Genomic DNA, 20,914 nt, shown 5'->3' on the forward strand with positions numbered 1-20,914 from the left:
TTTCCTATGCCATTCACTCTAGCCTTTCTGACATCTTGAAACGTAGCAGCAGAAGTTTCGGGGGAAGGCGAACATGCGAGTTTGAAGCGGGGTGCAGGGGTCCTGCCCCACCACCTGAAGAATAGTCTGGGGAGAGGGTGGTGGGGGAGAAGAGGTAGGACTCTCGAATCAGTGCGGAGATTCCTGCCGCTTAGTCTCCCACGCCGCTGCTGGCTCAGCAGAGGTTCGCCTAACATTCTAACATTCACCACAGAAGCGCCCGTGCCGGGTTTCTAACGCCTGGCGCGGACTTGCGGCCGGGTGGAGGACAGCTACCGCCCGCCCGCTCCTCCCCGGACCACGCCCTCCGCCCCTGACTCCTCCCACTTCCCCGCAGCTAGGGCGCCTGCGCGCTGCGGGTGGTGGCTCTCCCCCCCCACCCCCACCCCCGCCCGGCTGGAGGAAAGCCCATTGGCCGCTGCGTGGAGCCGCGTGCTGCCTCGCGCCTGTGACTGTCGCACGTGCTGGGGCCGGAAGCAGCCGTCGCAGCGATGGCGTCGTTACTTTGGGGAGGCGACGCGGGGGCCGCGGAGAGCGAGCGGCTGAACGGCCACGTAACCGCCACCGAGCCGGGGAGGGCCAGCGGGTGGGAGCTAGAACAGCACTCCCTGAGGGAAATGTGCTGGGAAGGGGAAGGGGGAGCCCCGGTAGCGTTTGGAGTGGGGTGTCAGGTGGTCAGAGAGGAGATGTGACAAGGATTTGGAAGAGGGCCACCGGAAGGGAGACTCCGAGAAAAACAAGACCTTGGGTTGGAAAGGGCAAAATGAAGACACTTGCGCCGGGAGGGAACGCAGCTGGTGGCCCCAAGTAGACCCCGACTTTTCTATTCTCCCAATTTGACCACTAAGCCTCGGCTAGCGTTCATCTTCATCTTAGCTACCAACACGCTTTCCTGTCTACTCTCCTTTGCTTGTCCTGTGACCCCCAAGGACCGTCCCATTTAGACCAGAGACTTATAAAGAGGAATTTCACATGCAGGGGCAGCGGAAAGTCTCCTTCCAATTTTAGGGTAATTCATACAGGAGATCAGTTCCTCAAAGGAATCCATTTATACATAACATTGCAAAAGAAACAGTATTGGGAGGGGGATCTTCCCTTTCTTCCTTCGTCTGTTAGGGGGCAGCACTGGGCTGCTTGATGGTTTGCTTCCTAATATTGATTGAATTTTGTATCTTTCAATAGTTTTCAAACCTCATCCACCCCCAGAACCACCTTCTGGGTATCAAGAGTGCTACCATCCCAAACATAGGTGAGTGCTGTTAAAGGAGATTGGGCTCAGTTCCTTGAAAAAGTGTTGTTTTCCTCATATCCCAGCTTTAGCTCCCTTAACACTCAGGGCCCTCCACTCCTTCCCAGTCTTTTTACCCTCTTCTCTACTGCTTGACTCTTTTGTGCACACTGTAGAGTCAGCAAGAGAAACTGGGATAATACGCTAGATGTTTCTGCTTGGCATTTATCTTTACAGTTTTTTTTTTTTTCCCCCCTCACATCCTTTTAGATGGTTCTGTTAATAGGATCGAAGAAGATGATGAAGATGATGTAGGTAGGAAATAAATCCATTTGTGGGTATTTACTAGCATTCTGTTTCATGTAGGGCTTCCCTGGTGGCTCAGAGGTTAAAGCGTCTGCCTGCAATGTGGGAGACCTGGGTTCAGTCCCTGGGTCGGGAAGATCCCCTGGAGAAGGAAATGGCAACCCACTCCAGTATTCTTGCCTGGAGAATCCCATGGATGGAGGAGCCTGGTGGGCTACAGTCCACGGGGTCGCAAAGAGTTGGACATGACTCAGTGACTTCTCTTCACTTCTGTTTCATGTAATCATGACTTCACAATGTGAATGAATAATATCTTAAGTGGAAAAGAACCATCTTTGCTTCTCTTTTCTTTATGAATAGTGAATGTCAGAAAAAACACTAACTTGGGAGTGGGGATTACCTCTTCAGAGGAAAATTGAAATAGAATATGTAGGAATGGGTTAAGAATTTTCAGCTGGCAAGGACAAAGTAGGACTGGTGGCAATGGATGTAGGCTTGCTTGAGGATAGAGTCTGGTGTAGGGCAGAGTCTAAGAAACAAAAAAAGAATTCTCAGTGCTGTGTCATTCTTTCTAGAACCTTCTAGAACTTTCTTTTAGAAGAAAAATGACAGCAGGAGCAGTTGCTTGATATACAGTCACTGAATGAAAGGAAGCAACTTGTTAGATGTCATTTGGGAGGCTTGACTTTTCCCCTGCAATATCCCCTTTTTTATCCTTGCTTTTCTAGTGGATTTGGCAGCTAATTCACTCTTAAACAAGTTAATCCGGCAGTCCTTAGTAGAATCCAGTCACCGGGTCGAAGTCTTACAAAAGGATCCCAGCTCTCCACTCTACTCAGTGAAAACATTTGAAGAGCTGCGGCTGTGAGTATTTGTGCCTTAAGTGTGGGAAAATGCCAGAAAGTGTAGCACAGAACAAACTAATCTGCTAATAATAAACCCATCAGATTCTCCTTCATGTTCTAATAATCAGCATTCAACTGAGATGTGGACGTTTTGCCAGGAAATAAAATACAACTCAAAGAGGAACACTAGGCTATCTGAGTTGTACAATGACTTGAGCACCTTTCTTATGGTAAAATTTTTAACCTTGCTGTGCTATGGGGGATAGCTAAGCCAGACACAGCCACATTGCTACTCTCTATACCAGAATACAGGGCTTCCCTGGTGGCTCAGTGGTGAAGAATCCACCTGTCAATGCGGGAGACACAGGTTTAATCCCTGGGCTGGGAAGATCCCCTGGAGAAGGAAATGGCAACCCACTCCAGTTTTCTTGCGTGGAAAATCCAATGGACAGAGGAGCCTGATGGGCTGCAGTCCAGTTCATGGGGCCGCAAAAGAGTTAAACATGGCTTAGCGACTAAACAGCAATAACAATACCAGAATACAGATAATGGGAAATTTGGTGGCCCAAATACTCCTTGAGATAAGTTACAAACTTTTACCTCTTTCCTTTTTGTCTCAAATGGTATGTAAATAATTTTCTCAAATTGGTTTGTATTTCCTAGGGATTTATCAGTTGGCATTAAGGAAATGTATTTTAACAGGGAGAGTTACTGATGTGGAGAAATCCAAAATCCTGATGTCCTCTTTCTAAATGCGGAGACGCTTACCTATGATCAACAGTTGGCTGCCAGTAATCTAGCAGTTCCTCTACCAATTAAACACATCCAGACTGTGCATGTCACTGTAGTGGAAGTATTCCAGCCTGCTTTACTTTATTCTCTTCTGAACACCTGTCTTGAGACCCCCGCCCCTGACCAGGAAAGAGGCATTTAAAATACCAGCTTAGAAGAATGAGCTAATATTGCATCTTCTTCTAGATAGAACTGATAATAGAATCACCTGAATGAAATTTTGTCTTCTCTGAAAATTGCAGTTAAAACATAGAAGTTTGTCATTGATTTAAAAGAAATAAATGATAAATATCACTTAGTTTTCTGCTTGTGTGGAAAGCAAACCTCTCCTGGAAAATTGTATTTCTCTCAGATGAGTTTTCCCATTTTTTTTTTCTCTTAGTTCAAGAGAGAGTTCCCCTTTAGGGCCTTACTACTATGCTTGGTCTAAGCTAATAACATAACTTATTGCTTTACTGCTCTAAATGTACTGGCATGATTGTATATGTTTGAGAGTTGAGATTTAGATATATTATTAATACTTTTCATACGCAGTTGCAAAGTGGCCTAATTTAGAAATGCACTTTTCATGTTTGTATTTCTGAGGCTACTGATGCATCATAGCCTTCAAGTATTTGATTTCTTTTTTTGACAGCAAGGAAGAGTTACTAAAAGGGATCTATGCAATGGGATTTAATAGACCATCCAAAATTCAAGAGATGGCTCTTCCAATGATGCTGGCACATCCGTGAGTTTCCAGGGAAATCGTGTTGCAACTTGGTTATTTTTGGTCTCATATTCAGTTGATGCCCAGCGTCTCCTCTTTCCTACAGACCCCAGAACCTCATAGCCCAGAGCCAGTCTGGAACAGGAAAGACAGCTGCTTTTGTATTGGCAATGCTCAGCAGAGTTAATGCCTTGAAATTGTTTCCACAGGTAAGGAAAGGCTGAGAGAGAGAGAGGAATGCTTGCAGCGCCAGTGGTATTTTAGTGATGGGCAGCAGTGCTGCCATGATGTGATGATATTTAGAATAGACATTCTTTCTTAAAATCATAGGATTATAGGCAGCAGTGTAGGGTAGTGACTGAGAGCACAGTCTTCATAGTTCGAGAGCACAGTCTTCATAGTTCGACTGGTTCCAATACCAGCCTCTCTACCTACCAGCTGAAAACCTTAGGAGAGTTAGTAAATCTTTTGGAGTACATTTTCTTGTTAATAAAAATAACATCTATAAAGGTGTGGATCACAGCTGTCCAGTTTGCCCTTGAACCCTGACACCAAGCACGGTGCTTGCCCTGTAGAAACCGCTCCTTAAACATTGAATGAATGGGTATCTGCCTCATAGGATTGTCATGCAGATTGAGTGAAATAATGCACATTTTTAGCACTATGCTCAACATAAAGTGAGCATTCAGTAGTAATGGCTATAAGGCTGTAGCTCACCCAGTCCCTCTTAACACGGAAGGAAACAGCCTTGGAGAGGGAGAGGTTGCCTTTGAGGTCACAGTTGTCAGAGAGTGGCTGAGCAGGGGCTGGAACTAGAGCCACAGGAGACACACGTTCAATCCCTGGGTCGAGAAGATCCCCTGGAGAAAGAAATGGCAGTCCATTCCAGGATTTTTGCCTGGGAAGTCCCATGGACAGAGGAGCCTGGTGGGCTCCAGTCCATGAGGCCAAAAAGAATCATTACCTGACTGAGCACACCCGACATGACTGAGCAGACACGAGTGTAGTTGCTTTACAGTTACTGTACAGCAAAGTGAATCAGCCACACGGATACATATATCCCCTCTCTTTTGGATTCCTTCCCATTTAGGTCACCACAGAGCACTGAGTTCCTGAGCTATGTAGTGGCTTCTCATTAGTTATCTATTTTATACATAATGTCACTATACCTCCACAAATTTTAATTGTATTTCAGAATTGCATAATGGTGAAGCTTTCTCCTTCCCCCTTGTCTCTCTGTCAGTGCCTCTGCTTGGCTCCTACTTATGAACTGGCTCTGCAAACTGGCCGTGTGGTCGAACGGATGGGGAAATTCTGTGTGGATGTTCAAGTGATGTATGCCATTCGAGGAAATCGAAGTATGTACCAGTGAGCCAGTCCTGGCTGATATATATATATGTGTGTGTGTGTGTGTGTGTGTGTGTGTGTGTGTGTATTTAACTATCTTATTTATTTATTTTTAGCTGACTTTTAGGAGAAGGCAATGGCACCCCACTCCAGTACTCTTTAACTGGAAAATCCCATGGACAGAGGAGCCTGGAAGGCTGCAGTCCATGGAGTCGCTAAGAGTCAGACATGACTGAGTGACTTCCCTTTCACTTTTCACTTTCATACATTGGAGAAGGAAATGGCAACAGTGTTTTTGCCTGGAGAATCCCAGGGACGGCGGCACCTGGTGGGCTGCCGTCTATGGGGTCACACAGAGTCGGACACAACTGAAGTGACTTAGCAGCAGCAGCAGCCAACTTTTAAATTTCATCTTTTCTTTTGGCTGAGCCCTGTGACATGTGGGATCTTAGTTCTCTGGCAAGGGGTCACACCTGCACTGCCTGCGTTGAAGTCTTAATGACTGGACTGCCTGGGAAGTTTCCCTGGCTCATATTTTAGATCCTGACTCCACCAACAATCATGGTGTATTAATACCTTCTCTGCTTTCTCGCCTCTAAAGTGAGGACATCATGGCACCTGTATCATAGAGTTGTTAACCTGAATTTAATGAAATGATAGAGATGGAGCACTGCGTGCACCTCTAGCATGTGATAAAGATCCAGTGCATGTTAGCTTATCACTCCCACAGCTGGAACAACAGCTCAGTGCTTTTGCCTGTTCTCTTCTGTGAGGCTCAGTTGTTTTGTACAGAACAGCTTTTATTGTTTTACTTCTTCATGAAAGTGCTACATGCATATAGCTTTAAAAAAGTCTTTAAAACCCAGAAAATTCAAAGGTAAAAGTATAAGTTGTTCCTTCTCATCTTTCAAAAACCTATTTCCAAAGACAACTATGGTTTTGTTATCAAATCTGTGGGGTTTTTTGTTTTTGAGTGTTGACCAAAAATGGGAACATTTTTTTTTTTGTACTGTTCAAAAACTTACGCATCTTAAACATCTTTTCGTGTCAGTGTGTATAGCCCCATGTCCTCCTTTTGACCAGCTGTATAATATTCCATCATTTTTTTTTCATGGGACCTCTTGATGGACATTGTGGTGGTTTTCCGTTTGGGGAGGGCCTGTAGGCCTTTCCCTGCTGTGCCACTTTCCTGTAGGACAGTGGAGATGTTGCAGGCCGGCTTTTTAAATGACTGTGAGGCAGAATCAGTTACTCAGGACTGTTACCGTTTCTGTAAACCAAGAAACTCAGAGACTTCTCCTAAAACTCTGTCAAAAACCACAATGACCCTCAGGGTTTGCCTTTGGGAAACCAATAGGAAATGTGTTGCGTGACTCAGAATTCCAGACGGTTAGAGTGGTTTCCAGCTAAAGAAGACCTTCCAACCCTTTTCTCCATAGTTCCCAGAGGCACGGATGTCACCAAACAGATTGTAATTGGCACTCCTGGGACCGTCCTGGATTGGTGTTTCAAGCGAAAATTAATTGATTTGACTAAGATTCGTGTGTTTGTCCTGGATGAAGCTGATGTGATGATCGACACGCAGGGATTTGCAGACCAAAGCATTCGTATTCAAAGGTAACTTTCACATCCATCCTTTTCTTCCTAGATCTTCTGTCCAGATAAGGGATTTCATTTGTCCACTGCTCTTCATTGTCTTTACTGCTTATTCCCCACTTCCTTCTCCTTTAAAGCAGATTGGGTTTTCATGATTTTTAGCAGCTCAGTGAGCCTTCGACCTGTAATTTCGCACTTCATCGTATAACTTTGCTTTATTCTTGTGCTACAGGCTCACAGATGAAATCCATATAGTGGGTCTGCACCAAATTTTGCCAATAATCTTATATTTGAACAAAATTCTAAAGAGAATTTATTAAAACCCCATGGCGCTATTGTAAAGACGCAGTAACCTGGGGTCAGCAACCTAGTGGTCTAGTCCTGACCTTGCCCGTAAGTTGTTAAGTAAATCTTGTCATTTTGCTAAGCCTCTCTCCCAGGATCACCATGGGGCTTAAAATTTCAGATTATGAGGCCTAAGCTGAACCTTATGGAATCAGAATTTCTGGGAGTGGGCCTCTATGTATCACTTCCTTTTAAAGCATTTATGGTGGTAGTCATTTAGTCGCTAAGTCATGTCCGACTCTTGCAACCCCGTGGATGGTAGCCCGCCAGGCTCCTCTGTCCATGAGATTTTCCAGGCAAGAATACTGGAGTGGGTTGCCCTTTCCTTCTCCAGGGGATCTTCCCAACCCAGGAATTGAACCCGGGTCTCCTGCATTGCAGGCAGATTCTTTCCCAACTGAGCTACAAGGGACTGTGTTAAATTCAAATAGGATATTGAAAGACTTATAATGAAAACCAGTAATCCCCTGCCCCCAAACCCTAGAGAACACTGTCCGTTTTGGCATTAACTGTCATATCTTTAAATAACAAGCTCATTGCTGCTTCTCATTGTATATTGTCTCTTCCGAGGTGGCTCAGTGGTAAGAATCTGCCAGTGTAAGAGATGCAGGTCGAACCCTGGGTTGGGAAGATCCCCTGGAGAAGGAAATGGCAACCCGTTCCAGTATTCTCGCCTGGGAAATGCTATGGACAGAGGAGCCTGGCGGGCTACAGTCCATGGAGTTGCAAAGAGTTGGACATGCCTGAGCAGCTAAACAGCAGCTGGCTTCCCATTAGAGAAAGTGGGAATTTAGTCCTTCTGTACCACCCCCTTGGAGAAGGCAGTGGCACCCCACTCCAGTGCTCTTGCCTGGAAAATCCCATGGACAGAGGAGCCTGGTAGGCTGCAGTCCATGGGGTCGATAAGAGTCAGACACGACTGAGCGACTTCACTTTCACTTTTCACTTTCATGCATTGGAGAAGGAAATGGCACCCCACTCCAGTACTCTTGCCTGGAAAATCCCATGGACAGAGGAGCCTGGTGGGCTGCAGTCCATGGGGTCGCTGAGGGTCGGACACGACTGACCGACTTCGCTTTCACTTTTCAGTTTCATGCATTGGAGAAGGAAATGGCACCCCCCTCCAGTACTCTTGCCTGGAAAATCCCATGGACAGAGGAGCCTGGTAGGCTGCTGTCCATGGGGTCGCTAAGAGTCAGACACGACTGAGCGACTTCACTTTCACTTTTCACTTTCATGCATTGGATAAGGAAATGGCAACCCACTCCAGTGTTCTTGTCTGGAGAATCCCAGGGACTGGGGAGCCTGGTAGGCTGCCGTCTATGGGGTTGCACAGAGTCGGACACGACTGAAGCGACTTAGCAGCAGCAGCAGCATACCACCCCCACTCTCACTATCCTGTCCCCTCTATGGCTTCAGTGGTTGTATCATAAGAGTTTGGTTACATTAATGGTCAGTATTAATATTATTACCACAACACAAGTATTGTTCACTGTGGAGCATTGAACTATTATAATTATGTGGGTTGTTGTTGTTTATCTTGGCTGCACTGGGCCTTTATTGAATTTCATGGACTTTCTCTAGTTGCACTACGTCAGCCCCAGGGCTTGCAGGCTCAGTGCTTGTGGCTTGTGGGCATGTGGGATCTTAGTTCCCTGACCAGGGGTCGATCCCTTGTCCCTCACATTGCAAGGCAGATTCTTAACCAGTGGACCACAAGGGAGTCTCTAGTTACGTTTTTTTGTGTGTAACTTTTCCCCCTAAATTTGCCTGTTTTCCCTTTTTGGCTACTATCGTCATGTAGAGGTGTCATATGTCATTGATATCTCTAGACAGTCAAATGTGTCTTAAAGCGCCAGTGGTTTTTTTCCCAGGAGATCCTCCACACACACTGTCTCTGGTTTTAGCTGGGCTGGTTGCACTCCTGCAGCCACAGTCGTGTCAGTTTCCCCTGTCCTTGTTCCCAGTTTTGAATCTCCTGTCCTGTGGGTCCTTTTTCTTGGTTTACTGAATATGCTGGAACATACAGTCCAGTGACTTCCTGCAAAAGGAGGTGTAGGAAGTCCATTTTCTAGCCCCTGCATGTCTGAAAATGTTTTTACTGTGCCTGTAAATTCGATCTCTGAGTTGATTTTGCCTGGATGTGGAATCTTGTCCTAGAAAGCTTTCTCCCTATAAATTCAGAAACAGTGTTGAAAACAGAAAAATGGTGGTTGTTTTTTTGGTTTGGTTGGTTGGTTCTTTTTTTTTACTATAGTTAATATTCTGTTTCTGGTGTTGCTACTGGAAAGTTTAATGTCATCCCTATCCCCAGACTTTTGTCTGTGATGTTCTTTTTTCTCTAGAAGATTTTGGAATCTTTTTATCCACAGTATAATGAGACTTCTCGGCTTGGTTCAGATTTTTTTTTCTTCATTGTACTACACACGTGGCACATGCTTTTCATTTCCAGAATTTGTGTCCACCAGATCTGGGGAAATTTCTTACGTTACTTCTTTCCCTATGGTGACCAACTTTTTAGGAAGCCAACCCAGTCACAGCAGGGAAATGCACACACGCATATATGTCATGTATGTATAATAATATATATAATACAGAAGAACTAATCATGCACGTGTTATTACTTTAACATAAAAATATGTAAAATATGTGTTTATTTGAAATTATATATTATGTGCTTTTCTGTTTAAACAAACTGTCGAACTAAACTGTGGCAATAAGTAGTAATTCATAGGAGAATTAGGTAAATATGCATGAGAAAAATACAATAATGTTTTATCTCTGATACAGCAATTTAATCTTTTAAAACATTGGATGCTTAAATTTTGGAGGCTGTGCTGGTTTTTTTTTTTTTTGACTGCACCACACAGCTTGTGGGAGTTTAGTTCCCTGACTGGGGATCGATCCTGACCCTTGGCGGTGAGAGCACAGAGTCCTACCCGCTGGACCGCCAGGGGAGTCCCTACTGTATATTCTTATAATACAGAATTACGGAGCTTTTTACGAAGAGACTATAAATCCATTAGAACTAATTACACATACTGCCTGTATTTAATGACAGAGATAGTCGTGACACTTTGCTTTGGGTCTCACAGTGCTATAGGATGTTTCTCTGCTCTAGTGTCCTTGGGACTCCTTGCAGCCTTCTCTCCTTGTATGTCGCAGTAAAACAGAATATAGTCAGATGTAAAATTCATTTTGATTTGGAGCTCTGCCATCAGTAAGCCCACACTGATTCTTTTTTAAAAAAAATTTTTGTAGTGTAGTACACACACACAGTTAACTTACAACATTGTGTTACTTTCTGCTGTACAACATAGTGACTTGGTTATACATATGGCCACTCTTTTCGATTCTTTTTCCATATATGTCATTACAGAGTTTTGAGTAGGGTTCCCTGTGCTATACAGTAGGTCCTTATTAGTTATCTGTTCTATACACACACACACACACACATGTGTGTATGTGTGTATATATATATATATGTATGAGAAGCCCACAGTGATGCTTGGTATCAGTCCAGTGAGATAGCCTCTGAACACAAGTGTCCAAGCGTTGAATACTTAGGAGCTAGCAACAGTGGTTTTTAGACCTGTAAGAATTTCCAGCTCCCTCGGAATGTCCTCCCACTGCATCTGCACACTTGTTTTAGTAGACCAAGTGTTTGTCATTCAGATCCTTTGCATCCATAAATCCATCGTCTGGGTCATCCATACCTAAAATGTCCATCATTTTCAAACACCCCAAAGTCTATTAGATCTCATCATAAGTGAAACCTCTCCTCCTCAGGGAAAAAGATTATAAACCACAGAGATGACTTAAACTCGAGAAATTAAAAGATGGATTCCTTACAAATTTAGTAAAGAAATGAGAAAGTCCTCAACTTGGCTGGACTTCGGAAGTAGTTTTATTTCTAAAAAAGGAAAAACAAGTCATTTTTTCCTGCAAGTTTTTTTTTTTTTTCCTTTTGAAGTATTTATTTTGTTTTGCAGTATGGCCAGTGAACAATATTGTGATAGTTTCAGGTGAACAGCCAAGGGACTCTGTTCAGTTCAGTTGCTCAGTCATGTCCAACTCTTTGTGACCCCATGGACTGCAGCACGCCAAGCTTCGTGTCTATCACCAACTCCCAGAGCTTACTCAGACTCATGTCCATAGAATTGGGGATGCCATCCAACCATCTCATCCTCTGTCGTCCCCTTCTCCTGCCTTCAGTCTTTCCCAGCATCAGAGTCTTCCAGTGAGTGAGTTCTTCGCATCAGGTGGCCAAAGTATGAACTGGTTGGATCTCCTTGCAGTCCAAGGGACTCTCAAAAGTCTTCTCCAACACCACAGTTCAAAAGCATCAATTCTTCAGCACTCAGCTTTCTTTATGGTCCAACTCTCACATCCATACATGACTCCTGGAAAAACCATAGCTTTGACTAGACAGACCTTGGTTGGCAAAGTAATGTCTCTGCTTTATAATATATATGTATTCATTCTTCTCCAAACCTCTCTTCCATCCAGGCTGCCACATAACATTGAGCAGAGTTCCATGTGCTGTACAGTAGGTCCCTGTTAGTTTCCCATTTTAAATGTTTGCTGTGAGTTTTTGTTGCAGCCTTTACAGAACACCAGACAACTCGGGTGCAGTCAGTATACGGCATCTTCATTGGTCATCAGACCGTTTTGGAGATATAGTGTGTTAATTCTGTTTTACTGTAATCTCTTTCTCATCCTTAATTTATTTCTAAATTAGAGATGGACATTGTTTTTCTCTCAGGCTTTGAAAATAGACTAATATTTTAAATCCTTTCGCTGGCCAGCTACAATGCCTGGCATCTTGTAAACACATGTCTGCTTCCATTTCTCCACAGAAAGAAATCTTGTAAGGCTTCTGCAAGTTTGACCTTACAAAGAGCCCCAAAACTTTGGTAGTGAACAGTTCAGTATCACAGGGAAGCAGATCGTATGCCTTTTTAGTAGTGTTGTGTACAAAGATGCAGACATTCAGCTGGTAAGAGCTGTTTGTGTTCTTTGGTAAGGAGTTCATAGGTTGAATGGAATCTGCCAGAGTTTATATTTGCTCTGTCTGCTGCTCCTGCTGGGGTTGAACAGAGGCTGGTTTGTGTTTGGAAACAACGTCTAGCAGCCTTTTGTTTTATATTTTCTGTGTTGTATAAAAACTTCATAGAAGTCAAGATGTTTTTAAGACTTCAGTTTTTAGTTTTTCCTTCCTTTTGTTTAAAATACATTAAGCCACAGCACTGTCCAATAAAAATACAATGCAGGCCACATGTGTAATTTAAAATTTTCTAATAGCCACATTAAAAAAAGAAACAGGTGAAATTAATGTTATGAAAAAAATCATTTTATTTAATTTGATATCAAAATAAGTGTCTTAACAAGTAACCAATATTTTATCAGTATAAAAATTATTAATAGTCTGCATTTTTTTGCATACTAAGTCTTTAAAATCCAGTGTTCTACAGAACAACCCATGTTTCTTTCCCTTGGATAATTTGTATAAATTTACTTTTTGGAAGGAAATGGCCCCAGCCTTGGGGTACCAGTCCTGGGGCCGTCTTTTCAGATGAAAGATTGTAGTAGAACAGATGGCCAATGCAGATTGTCCTCCAGTCTCTTCAGAGGCCCCCAACCCCTGCCAGTCCTTCCTCTGAATTCTCTGGTGTCGCAGGTCTTAGACCTCCCAGGGTTCTGAGACATCCACTGCCTTTCCAGCAGCATTTCCCTCTGTAGCACACGTATCTTAGCGTCATGCACCTTCTCCATTATCATGCTTTTCCATCTTGCAAAACTATATTGAAATGTCTCTTCCACCCATTTCTCTTCTTGGATTCTTCACGTTTTGTGAGTTCATAGCTTCATCCTTTTATAATCACATGAGTGTGATGTGGGACTCTGAGAAGGTAACACATGTAGTCAGTCTCCCACAGTCAACCCGAAATCCGTCCAGTTGTGTGAAAAGCTCCTGGGGATTCAGGTCCCAGGCTTGGTATAATGTTTGGAATCGCTGAATTGTATGAACTCTCCTGTTCCCTTTTAGCACTAAGGACTTTTCCTCTTAAGTGCTCTGTTGTCTTCTCAAAGGCAGTGATTTCTCTCTGGTCTCTTCTGTTTTTTTGAAAACTAACTTTTTAATTGATGTTTAACATATGTACAGAGAAATCCTAAGTGTACACTGGGTGAATTATCGCAGAGAGGCTATGCTCATGGAACAGTGGATCCGTCAAGACTGAGATCTTTCTCAGAGTGCTCCAGAAAGTGCCCTGCAGGCCGTCTCCTGTCACCAGCCCTCTCTCCTCCTCAGACTTAGCTCTGTCCTAACTGCTGACTCTGTGGGTTCATCTTACCTATTTTTGAACTGGGGTATCAATTGTCCTGTGTTCAGTGTGGGTTTAGCTTGCATTTTCCATGCAGCAGCATCTTCCCCTTCTGCACCCTTTTATTTATATCCGGGTCTTCGCATTCCACATAGACTTCACGTGACTGTCCTTTCCTACTCAGTAGATAGAACACCTGCCTTTGAGTGATGAGCCTCTGTGCCCCTCATCTGCATGGAGCTCATGTGAGATGATTCCCATAAACAACCCCTGGACTGACACCCTAGGCTCCATAAGCCGTCTCTCCTAAGGAGGTGACTGGCTTGGAAACCCCCAAGCCCTCCAGATCTCTTAGCTGACCTTCACTCTGGAGCCCCGTGTTCAGTTTATGCATTCCCCAAACCCTGGGAGGGAGGGAGGGGCTGACACGTGGCCCTCTGCAGCAGGTGTAGTTCTCTTGTCCACAGCGCCCTTCACGGTGACCCTGGGGCGGGAGCAGGGGCGTGGGGGGCAGCTGATGGCCGTGGGCAGCCAGTGCTGGGAGCTGCGCCCTGGAGTGGGACAGGCCTGGCAGTTGGGTGATGCCCTTTTCCCTTCTCTCTCCCAGAGCTTTACCCTCCGAGTGCCAGATGCTCTTGTTTTCGGCGACCTTTGAAGACTCTGTGTGGCAGTTTGCCGAGCGAATCATTCCTGACCCCAATGTTATCAAGTTACGAAAAGAGGAGCTGACCCTGAACAACATCCGACAGTACTACGTGTTGTGCGGGAACAGGAAAGACAAGTACCAGGCTCTCTGCAACATTTACGGCGGCATCACCATAGGCCAGGCCATCATCTTCTGCCAGGTAGCTCCACCTGCCAGGGACTCGCCTTCCTTGTGCCCAGACTTCCGTGCAGATGGGGGCAGGGGACAGTCAGATGAGTGAGAGCCAGGGAGCCGGGCACTGTGTTCCACACTGTTTATTCGTGATGTCGTTCAATTTTCAGAGCAACTTTGAATAGAGATTACTTGTATTTTATGGGTGACACTGAAGTGATGAAATAGGACTTCAATATGACGTGAAACAGGGCATCCTCCTTTTATGTTGATTTAATTTTTTTTTCTTTTTTGGTTATGCCATGCAACTTGGTCAGTTCCCTGACCAGGGATTGAACCTGGGCCATGGCAGTGAAAGCCCAGAATCCTAACCACTGGAATTAGGATTAGGGCCCCAGGGAACTCCCCAGGCATGCTTCTTTTAGAGGGACTGCTTCTAACATGTCCCCGTTCAAGTTGATGTTACTGTGACTGTTTTCACAGATACCCTTTATCAGGTTAAAAATGTTCTCTTCATTTCCAAACTTACTATGAGCAAGGCAGCCACTCAGTTACTCGCTGTTGATAGCCCTTTATTTTTCTTTTCATATTTACTTTTCTCTCTGACATTGTTCGTGTTCCTGTTCTGGATTGTATTTTTTCACCACCACGTGAACACTGTCAGCTCCATGAGAGCAAAGTCTGTTCCACATACCTCCTTGCCCCCATCCTGGAAGAGCCCTGCCCAGCAGTGGATGGCCTTGGAAACACACCTGTAGAGTACGGGAAAGTGTAGCCCTGCCACAGAGTAGCCATGTAACCCTGGGCAGAGCACTTAATGGTTTTATGCTTTAGGTTAATTTTTTAGTTTTTTCAAATGAGCTTAGACACCTGCTTCATCAGATCATTACGGAAGTAGATGAGCGTGATGTAAGTAAAGGTTTTTGCAAGGTGCCTGGCACACACAACAACTTAATCATCGTTGTTGTTGTTGTTCAGTCACTAAGTCGCATCTCAGTCTTTGGAGACCCATGGACTGTAGCCTGCCAGGCTCCTTTATCCATGAAATTTCTCAGGCAAGAATAGTGGAATGGATTGCCATTTCTTTCTCCAGGGGTCTTTCTGACCAAGGGATCAAACCCACATCTCCTGCTCTCTTGCATTGACAGGTGGATCCTTTACCATTAAGCCCATCATCATTGTTAGGTTACCTCATTTTGTCATCTGACCACCACAAGAGGTGGACGGAGCATTTTATTCTGTTTCAGGGCTGAGAAGCAGAGCTGTGACAGGTTGAGAGGGTGTGCCCCTTAGAGGCCTGGGGGCAGGAGAACTCCCTGCCACATTCACAGGTCTCTCTAGGCCTGAAAGGAAGGGGGAGCAAAACCCCTCTACAACCCCTGTACCCCCAGCTCCCATGCCCTGCAGACATGAGCGCTGCACACACAGTGAGGCTGCTTCAACTTGGGTGTGGTGTTGGGCTTTGATTTCCTGCAGACTCGTCGAAATGCTAAATGGTTGACTGTGGAGATGATGCAAGATGGCCACCAGGTGTCTCTGCTGAGTGGAGAGCTGACTGTGGATCAGCGAGCTTCCATCATCCAGAGGTTTCGGGACGGAAAGGAGAAAGTCCTTATAACCACCAATGTCTGCGCTCGAGGTATGTATGTGTGTATTTAAAGTCAGGTTTATTGAGTTTATCATTTACATGTGATAAAATTCACTCTTTTTAAGGATGTGGTTCAGTGAGTTTTGACAAACATATGTAGTCATGTACCCATCACTGTAATCAAAATGCAGAACAATTCCATCTCCCTTCAAAATTTCTCTGTGCTTATTTGCAATCAGTCTCTGAAACTAATGGCCCCTGACCACTACTGAGCCAGATCTCTGCTTCTGTATTTTTGTCTCTTCCAGAATGCCATGTAAGTTAAATCATGCAGTTGGTAACCTCAGTGTCTGATTTATTCCACTTGACATCATACTTTGGAATTCATCAGTGTTGTTACATGTATCAATAGGTCATTCCTTTTTATTGCTGAGTAGTATTCCATTGAATGCGTGTACCAAATTAGTTCATCTATTCACCCATTGATGGACATTTGGATTGCTTACAGCTCAGGGCTATTTTGACTGAAGCTGTAATAAACATTCATGTATAGGGCTCATGCAGACATACATTTTCTTTTCTCTTAGGTAAATACCTAGGAGTAAGATTTTTCAGTCATAGGGTCAATGTATATTTAGCTTTAGAGGCAACTGCAGAACTGTTTTCCAGAGTAGCCATGCCATTTTGCATTTCTACCAGCAGTACCAGAGGGTTCTAGTTGTTCTCCATCCCTGTCAGTAATTGGTATTGACACTTTTTCATCTTAACTTTTCCAGTAGATGTATGTGGTGTCTTGTGTTTTTTACTTGTGTTCCCTAATGACTAACGATGTTGGTCATCTTTGAGGTGTTTTTAATTTTAAAACTATTGACTGCTGGGGAAAAAATCTTTTTTTCAAGCAAAGGGTCTTCCTACTTTGCTCACTTCCCCATTGTATCCTTGCCTATGCCACATACTCAAACCCTGTTTCCTAGTTTATTACTGGTTCACCCGACAGAACTGAGGACCTGCCGTAAGGGCTAAGCCTGGAGGAGGAGCAGCCTGAAAAAGGGCCTTCCCTTCGGGAGCACACCACCTCTGAGCCTCTAGACTGGCGCTGTCCAATAGAAATGCTTGCACTGAGAGAAATCTCCTATTCTCTGTTGTCCAAGCCATAGATAGTAGCTTTTGAGCACTGGGAGTGTGGCTAGTGTAGCTGAGGAACTGGATTTTTAATGTGAATTAATTTAAATAGCCTCGTGAGGCTAATGGTTACCATACTATACCGCGCATCTGCAGAACCCCAGAGGAAAGAGGGCACAGATAGCTCGAGTCGAAGCACAGTACAGGGAGGACAAGGATCACGAGCCAGACAGCATGTTAGTGTTGGGCGTGGAGGCCCCAGGCGAGCCCAGAAGTCTTCCTGGAAACATTAAGTGTGAGAGGTATGGATGGAAGGGGAGAACCCTTGGAAGTCTTGAGTTGTTTGTACTTTATCCTGTACGGTTTGGGCAGCCAGGTTCTAAACACAAGTGCTCTGGACATCGCTGTGGCATCCATGGTGAGGATTAGAGGAGTAGGACATGAGGGACTGGGGAGCCAGTCCAGAAATTATTATGACAGTTGAGGCCATGATAAAATTGATGAGAACAGTGGCTGTGGAATGGGGCGGAGCTGGGCCCTGATGGGGAAGAGAACCTGCAGGGGACTCAGCACAGCGGGAGCAGAGAGAGGGGCTCTTTGGCTTGGTGAGAGCCTCCACCCCCTGCCACACACACACACACACACACACTTTGTACATAGTTAGACTCCTGTAGAGTTCACTTCTACTGACACTCTTACCTAGCATAGTAGACATACATCAGATCAGATCAGATCAGTCGCTCAGTCGTGTCCAACTCTTTGCAACCCCATGAATTGCAGCACACCAGGCCTCCCTGTCCATCACCAACTCCCAGAGTTCACTCAGACTCACGTCCATTGAGTCAATGATGCCATCCAGCCATCTCATCCTCTGTCGTCCCCTTCTCCTCCTGCCCCCAGTCCCTCCCAGCATAAGAGTCTTTTCCAATGAGTCAACTCTTCGCATGAGGTGGCCAAAGTACTGGAGTTTCAGCTTTAGCATCATTCCTTCCAAAGAAATCCCAGGGCTGATCTCCTTCAGAATGGACTGGTTGGATCTCCTTGCAGTCCAAGGGACTCTCAAGAGTCTTCTCCAACACCACAGTTCAAAAGCATCAGTTCTTCAGCGCTCAGCCTTCTTCACAGTCCAACTCTCACATCCATACATGACCACAGGAAAAACCATAGCCTTGACCAGACAAACCTTTGTTGGCAAAGTAATGTCTCTGCTTTTGAATATGCTATCTAGGTTGGTCATAACTTTCCTTCCAAGGAGTAAGCATCTTTTAATTTCATGGCTGCAGTCACCATCTGCAGTGATTTTGGAGCCCAGAAAAATAAAGTCTGACACTGTTTCCCCTGTTTCCCCTTCTATTTTCCATGAAGTGATGGGACCGGATGCCATGATCTTCGTTTTCTGAATGTTGAGCTTTAAGCACACTTTTTCACTCTCCTCTTTCACTTTCATCAAGAGACTTTTGAGTTCCTCTTCACTTTCTGCCATAAGGGTGGTGTCATCTGCATATCTGAGGTTATTGATATTTCTCCCGGCAATCTTGATTCCAGCTTGTGTTTCTTCCAGTCCAGTGTTTCTCATGATGTACTCTGCATATAAGTTAAATAAGCAGGGTGACAATACACAGCCTTGACGAACTCCTTTTCCTATTTGGAACCAGTCTGTTGTTCCATGTTCAGTTATAACTGTTGCTTCCTGACCTGCATACAAATTTCTCAAGAGGCAGATCAGGTGGTCTGGTATTTCCATCTCTTGAAGAATTTTCCACAGTTCACACATACTTACAAACAAATATGTGTCAAAGCAAGCTTGATTCTAGACTGTGTCTGTCAAGTGAGAATTCCCTCAGCAAATGTGATTCTTGGATAGCTGGGTCCTGAGGTGGAAGCTGCAGGGCCCTGTGGTGTCCTTCCTCTTCCAGGGATTGATGTGAAGCAGGTCACGATCGTCGTGAACTTTGACCTCCCTGTGAACCAAGCAGAGGAGCCAGACTACGAGACCTACCTGCACCGCATCGGGCGCACGGGCCGCTTCGGGAAAAAGGGCCTTGCCTTCAACATGATCGAGGTGGATAAGCTGCCTCTACTGATGAAGATCCAGGACCACTTCAGTGAGTGGCACCCTTCACAGTCAGCGCTGTGGACCTGCCCACGTTGACAGTGGCCGTGTGTCGTGGGCCTCGAGCTTGGGGTTCATGATGTGATAGGATGGGGGTGGGAACCAGACAGTAGGAGGCGTCCACTCTTCAGTGTCAGAGCTCCTAACCTGAGACGGGGGTAGAGAGAGACCCGAAAACCAAGTGGGATTCATGTGAGCTCAGATTTCTATCTTATTGCTCATTCTGGGATCTAAACCAGATTTTACATCATAAAGAACCACCGTGAGTAATGAGATCCTGGAAGATTATATTGTGTCCCCAACTTCCTTTTTTGTCTACATTTTCCTCTTCCCTGTTGTCCCAGCGACCAACTTGGGCAATCCTAAATCCTGAGTCTGGCTGCTTTCCTCCAGCCCTCCTTCCCCTCATCTAAACAAGACAGGCTCTGATAACCTGCTGGGAAGATGGCTGGGGAGCAGGGGAAGAGGAACCCTTGCAGGACTCCAAACGTTATCTTTTACCTTTCGGACAGTGGTACTTATCCTCTGTGGGAAACAAAGAATACTGTCCCTGGGGGAGTGCACATAGGCACAGAGGTGGAATTTAAAATTTAATTTTAACAGGTTTGCTTGCTAACTGTGGACCCTTCAGGGAAGTTGGTTAAGCACTCCTGTGTTAGGATAGCAGAGCGGGGATGGGTGTGGAGAAAGACCCATTAAGATTGCCGTTGCTGTGGTGATCAATGCTCCCTGTTGCCATGCAGCAACGTCCCCCTCCCATGTATGTCCACACCCACTTCACTCCCCATGAACTCAGCCAGGCCCCTTCCCAGGCCCTTACTGCACTTTGGCCTTTTTTTGCCCCAAGGTATATGGACATGCATGTTCTCTTGTCTGGTGCATTTGATGCTGTTGTGGTTGGTGTGAATTGGTTGTTTGGACACCTGCCCATCCTCACCTAATCTAGAGAATATTCCTATCTTGAGGATTTCCATACGAGGTGTCATTGTCTTCAGAAATGTAGTTGGATGGAATGAAATTTCATTTGGGCCCTGGGATAAGACTGTTCCATTCTCTTTTGCTCTTTTAGACAGCAGTATTAAGCAACTCGACCCTGAAGACATGGATGAAATTGAAAAGATTGAATATTGAAGAAATAACTTTATCACTTAGATGTATTTTGGTTTATGTGAGAATGTAGGTTTTAAAGGTAATTTTTTATGTTGAGCCTTTTTCAACATGAAGCTGTTACGTATGGCAAAATAAATGTCATGGTAGCCTTAGTTTTAAGACCTGAGATTTTTTTGAACCAAATTGATGTGAAGCAGTTGATTCTTTTGAATAAAAAAGTGAGATAATTTCTTACTCCAGTCTCTTCACAGATAAACATCTTTGCAGGGCTACTGGGATGTTGTGGGATTTAGTTCATATAAAGCACCTGAGTCGGTCATGCCACCTGTGAACAGCTCAGAGCGCCACGAGATGGCAGTAGAACGTCACTGTTTTGGAATTTGAGTGGTTGACAAGCTCTGCGCCTCCCACCCCAGGGTCTGGACCCGCCCCAGGGTCGCAACCCCACCCCCACCCCCTACATACACATGCCCCCCACGCACAGACACACACTCTTCTTCCCTGTGAGTACAGGGTAAAGTCTCTACAAAGTAAAACAGTTTGAAAGAGAGAACATTTTGCTTCTTTTTTAACGTTTCAACTGACATAGAGAATTTCAAAATATTTTTCTATTTTAGTTCTTAATGTCTTCAAA

The 20,914-nt window shown here is 44.8% G+C and overlaps 1 protein-coding gene across 3 annotated transcripts; it reads left to right on the forward strand.

Moving 5' to 3' along the window:
* Positions 1–451: 451 nt before the first annotated feature.
* DDX25 (DEAD-box helicase 25) lies at positions 452–20,439 on the forward strand. Of its 3 annotated transcripts, none has more exons than XM_019955125.2 (12): positions 452–593; positions 1,222–1,288; positions 1,538–1,582; positions 2,302–2,437; positions 3,845–3,937; positions 4,023–4,125; positions 5,160–5,274; positions 6,703–6,880; positions 14,138–14,375; positions 15,824–15,986; positions 18,974–19,162; positions 20,240–20,439. In XM_019955125.2, the coding sequence occupies exons 1-12, from the start codon at positions 531–533 to the stop codon at positions 20,299–20,301; spliced, it is 1,452 nt and encodes a 483-aa protein (XP_019810684.1). In that variant the 5' UTR covers positions 452–530; the 3' UTR covers positions 20,302–20,439. The 3 variants fall into 3 exon arrangements, with proteins under 3 accessions (XP_019810684.1, XP_070639151.1, XP_070639150.1); XM_070783050.1 differs by lacking the exon at positions 452–593 and adding an exon at positions 646–787; XM_070783049.1 differs by lacking the exon at positions 452–593 and adding an exon at positions 887–1,048.
* The last annotated feature ends 475 nt before the right edge of the window (positions 20,440–20,914 follow it).

Source organism: Bos indicus, chromosome 29, assembly GCF_029378745.1.
Source record: "Bos indicus isolate NIAB-ARS_2022 breed Sahiwal x Tharparkar chromosome 29, NIAB-ARS_B.indTharparkar_mat_pri_1.0, whole genome shotgun sequence".
Lineage (NCBI taxonomy): Eukaryota > Metazoa > Chordata > Mammalia > Artiodactyla > Bovidae > Bos > Bos indicus.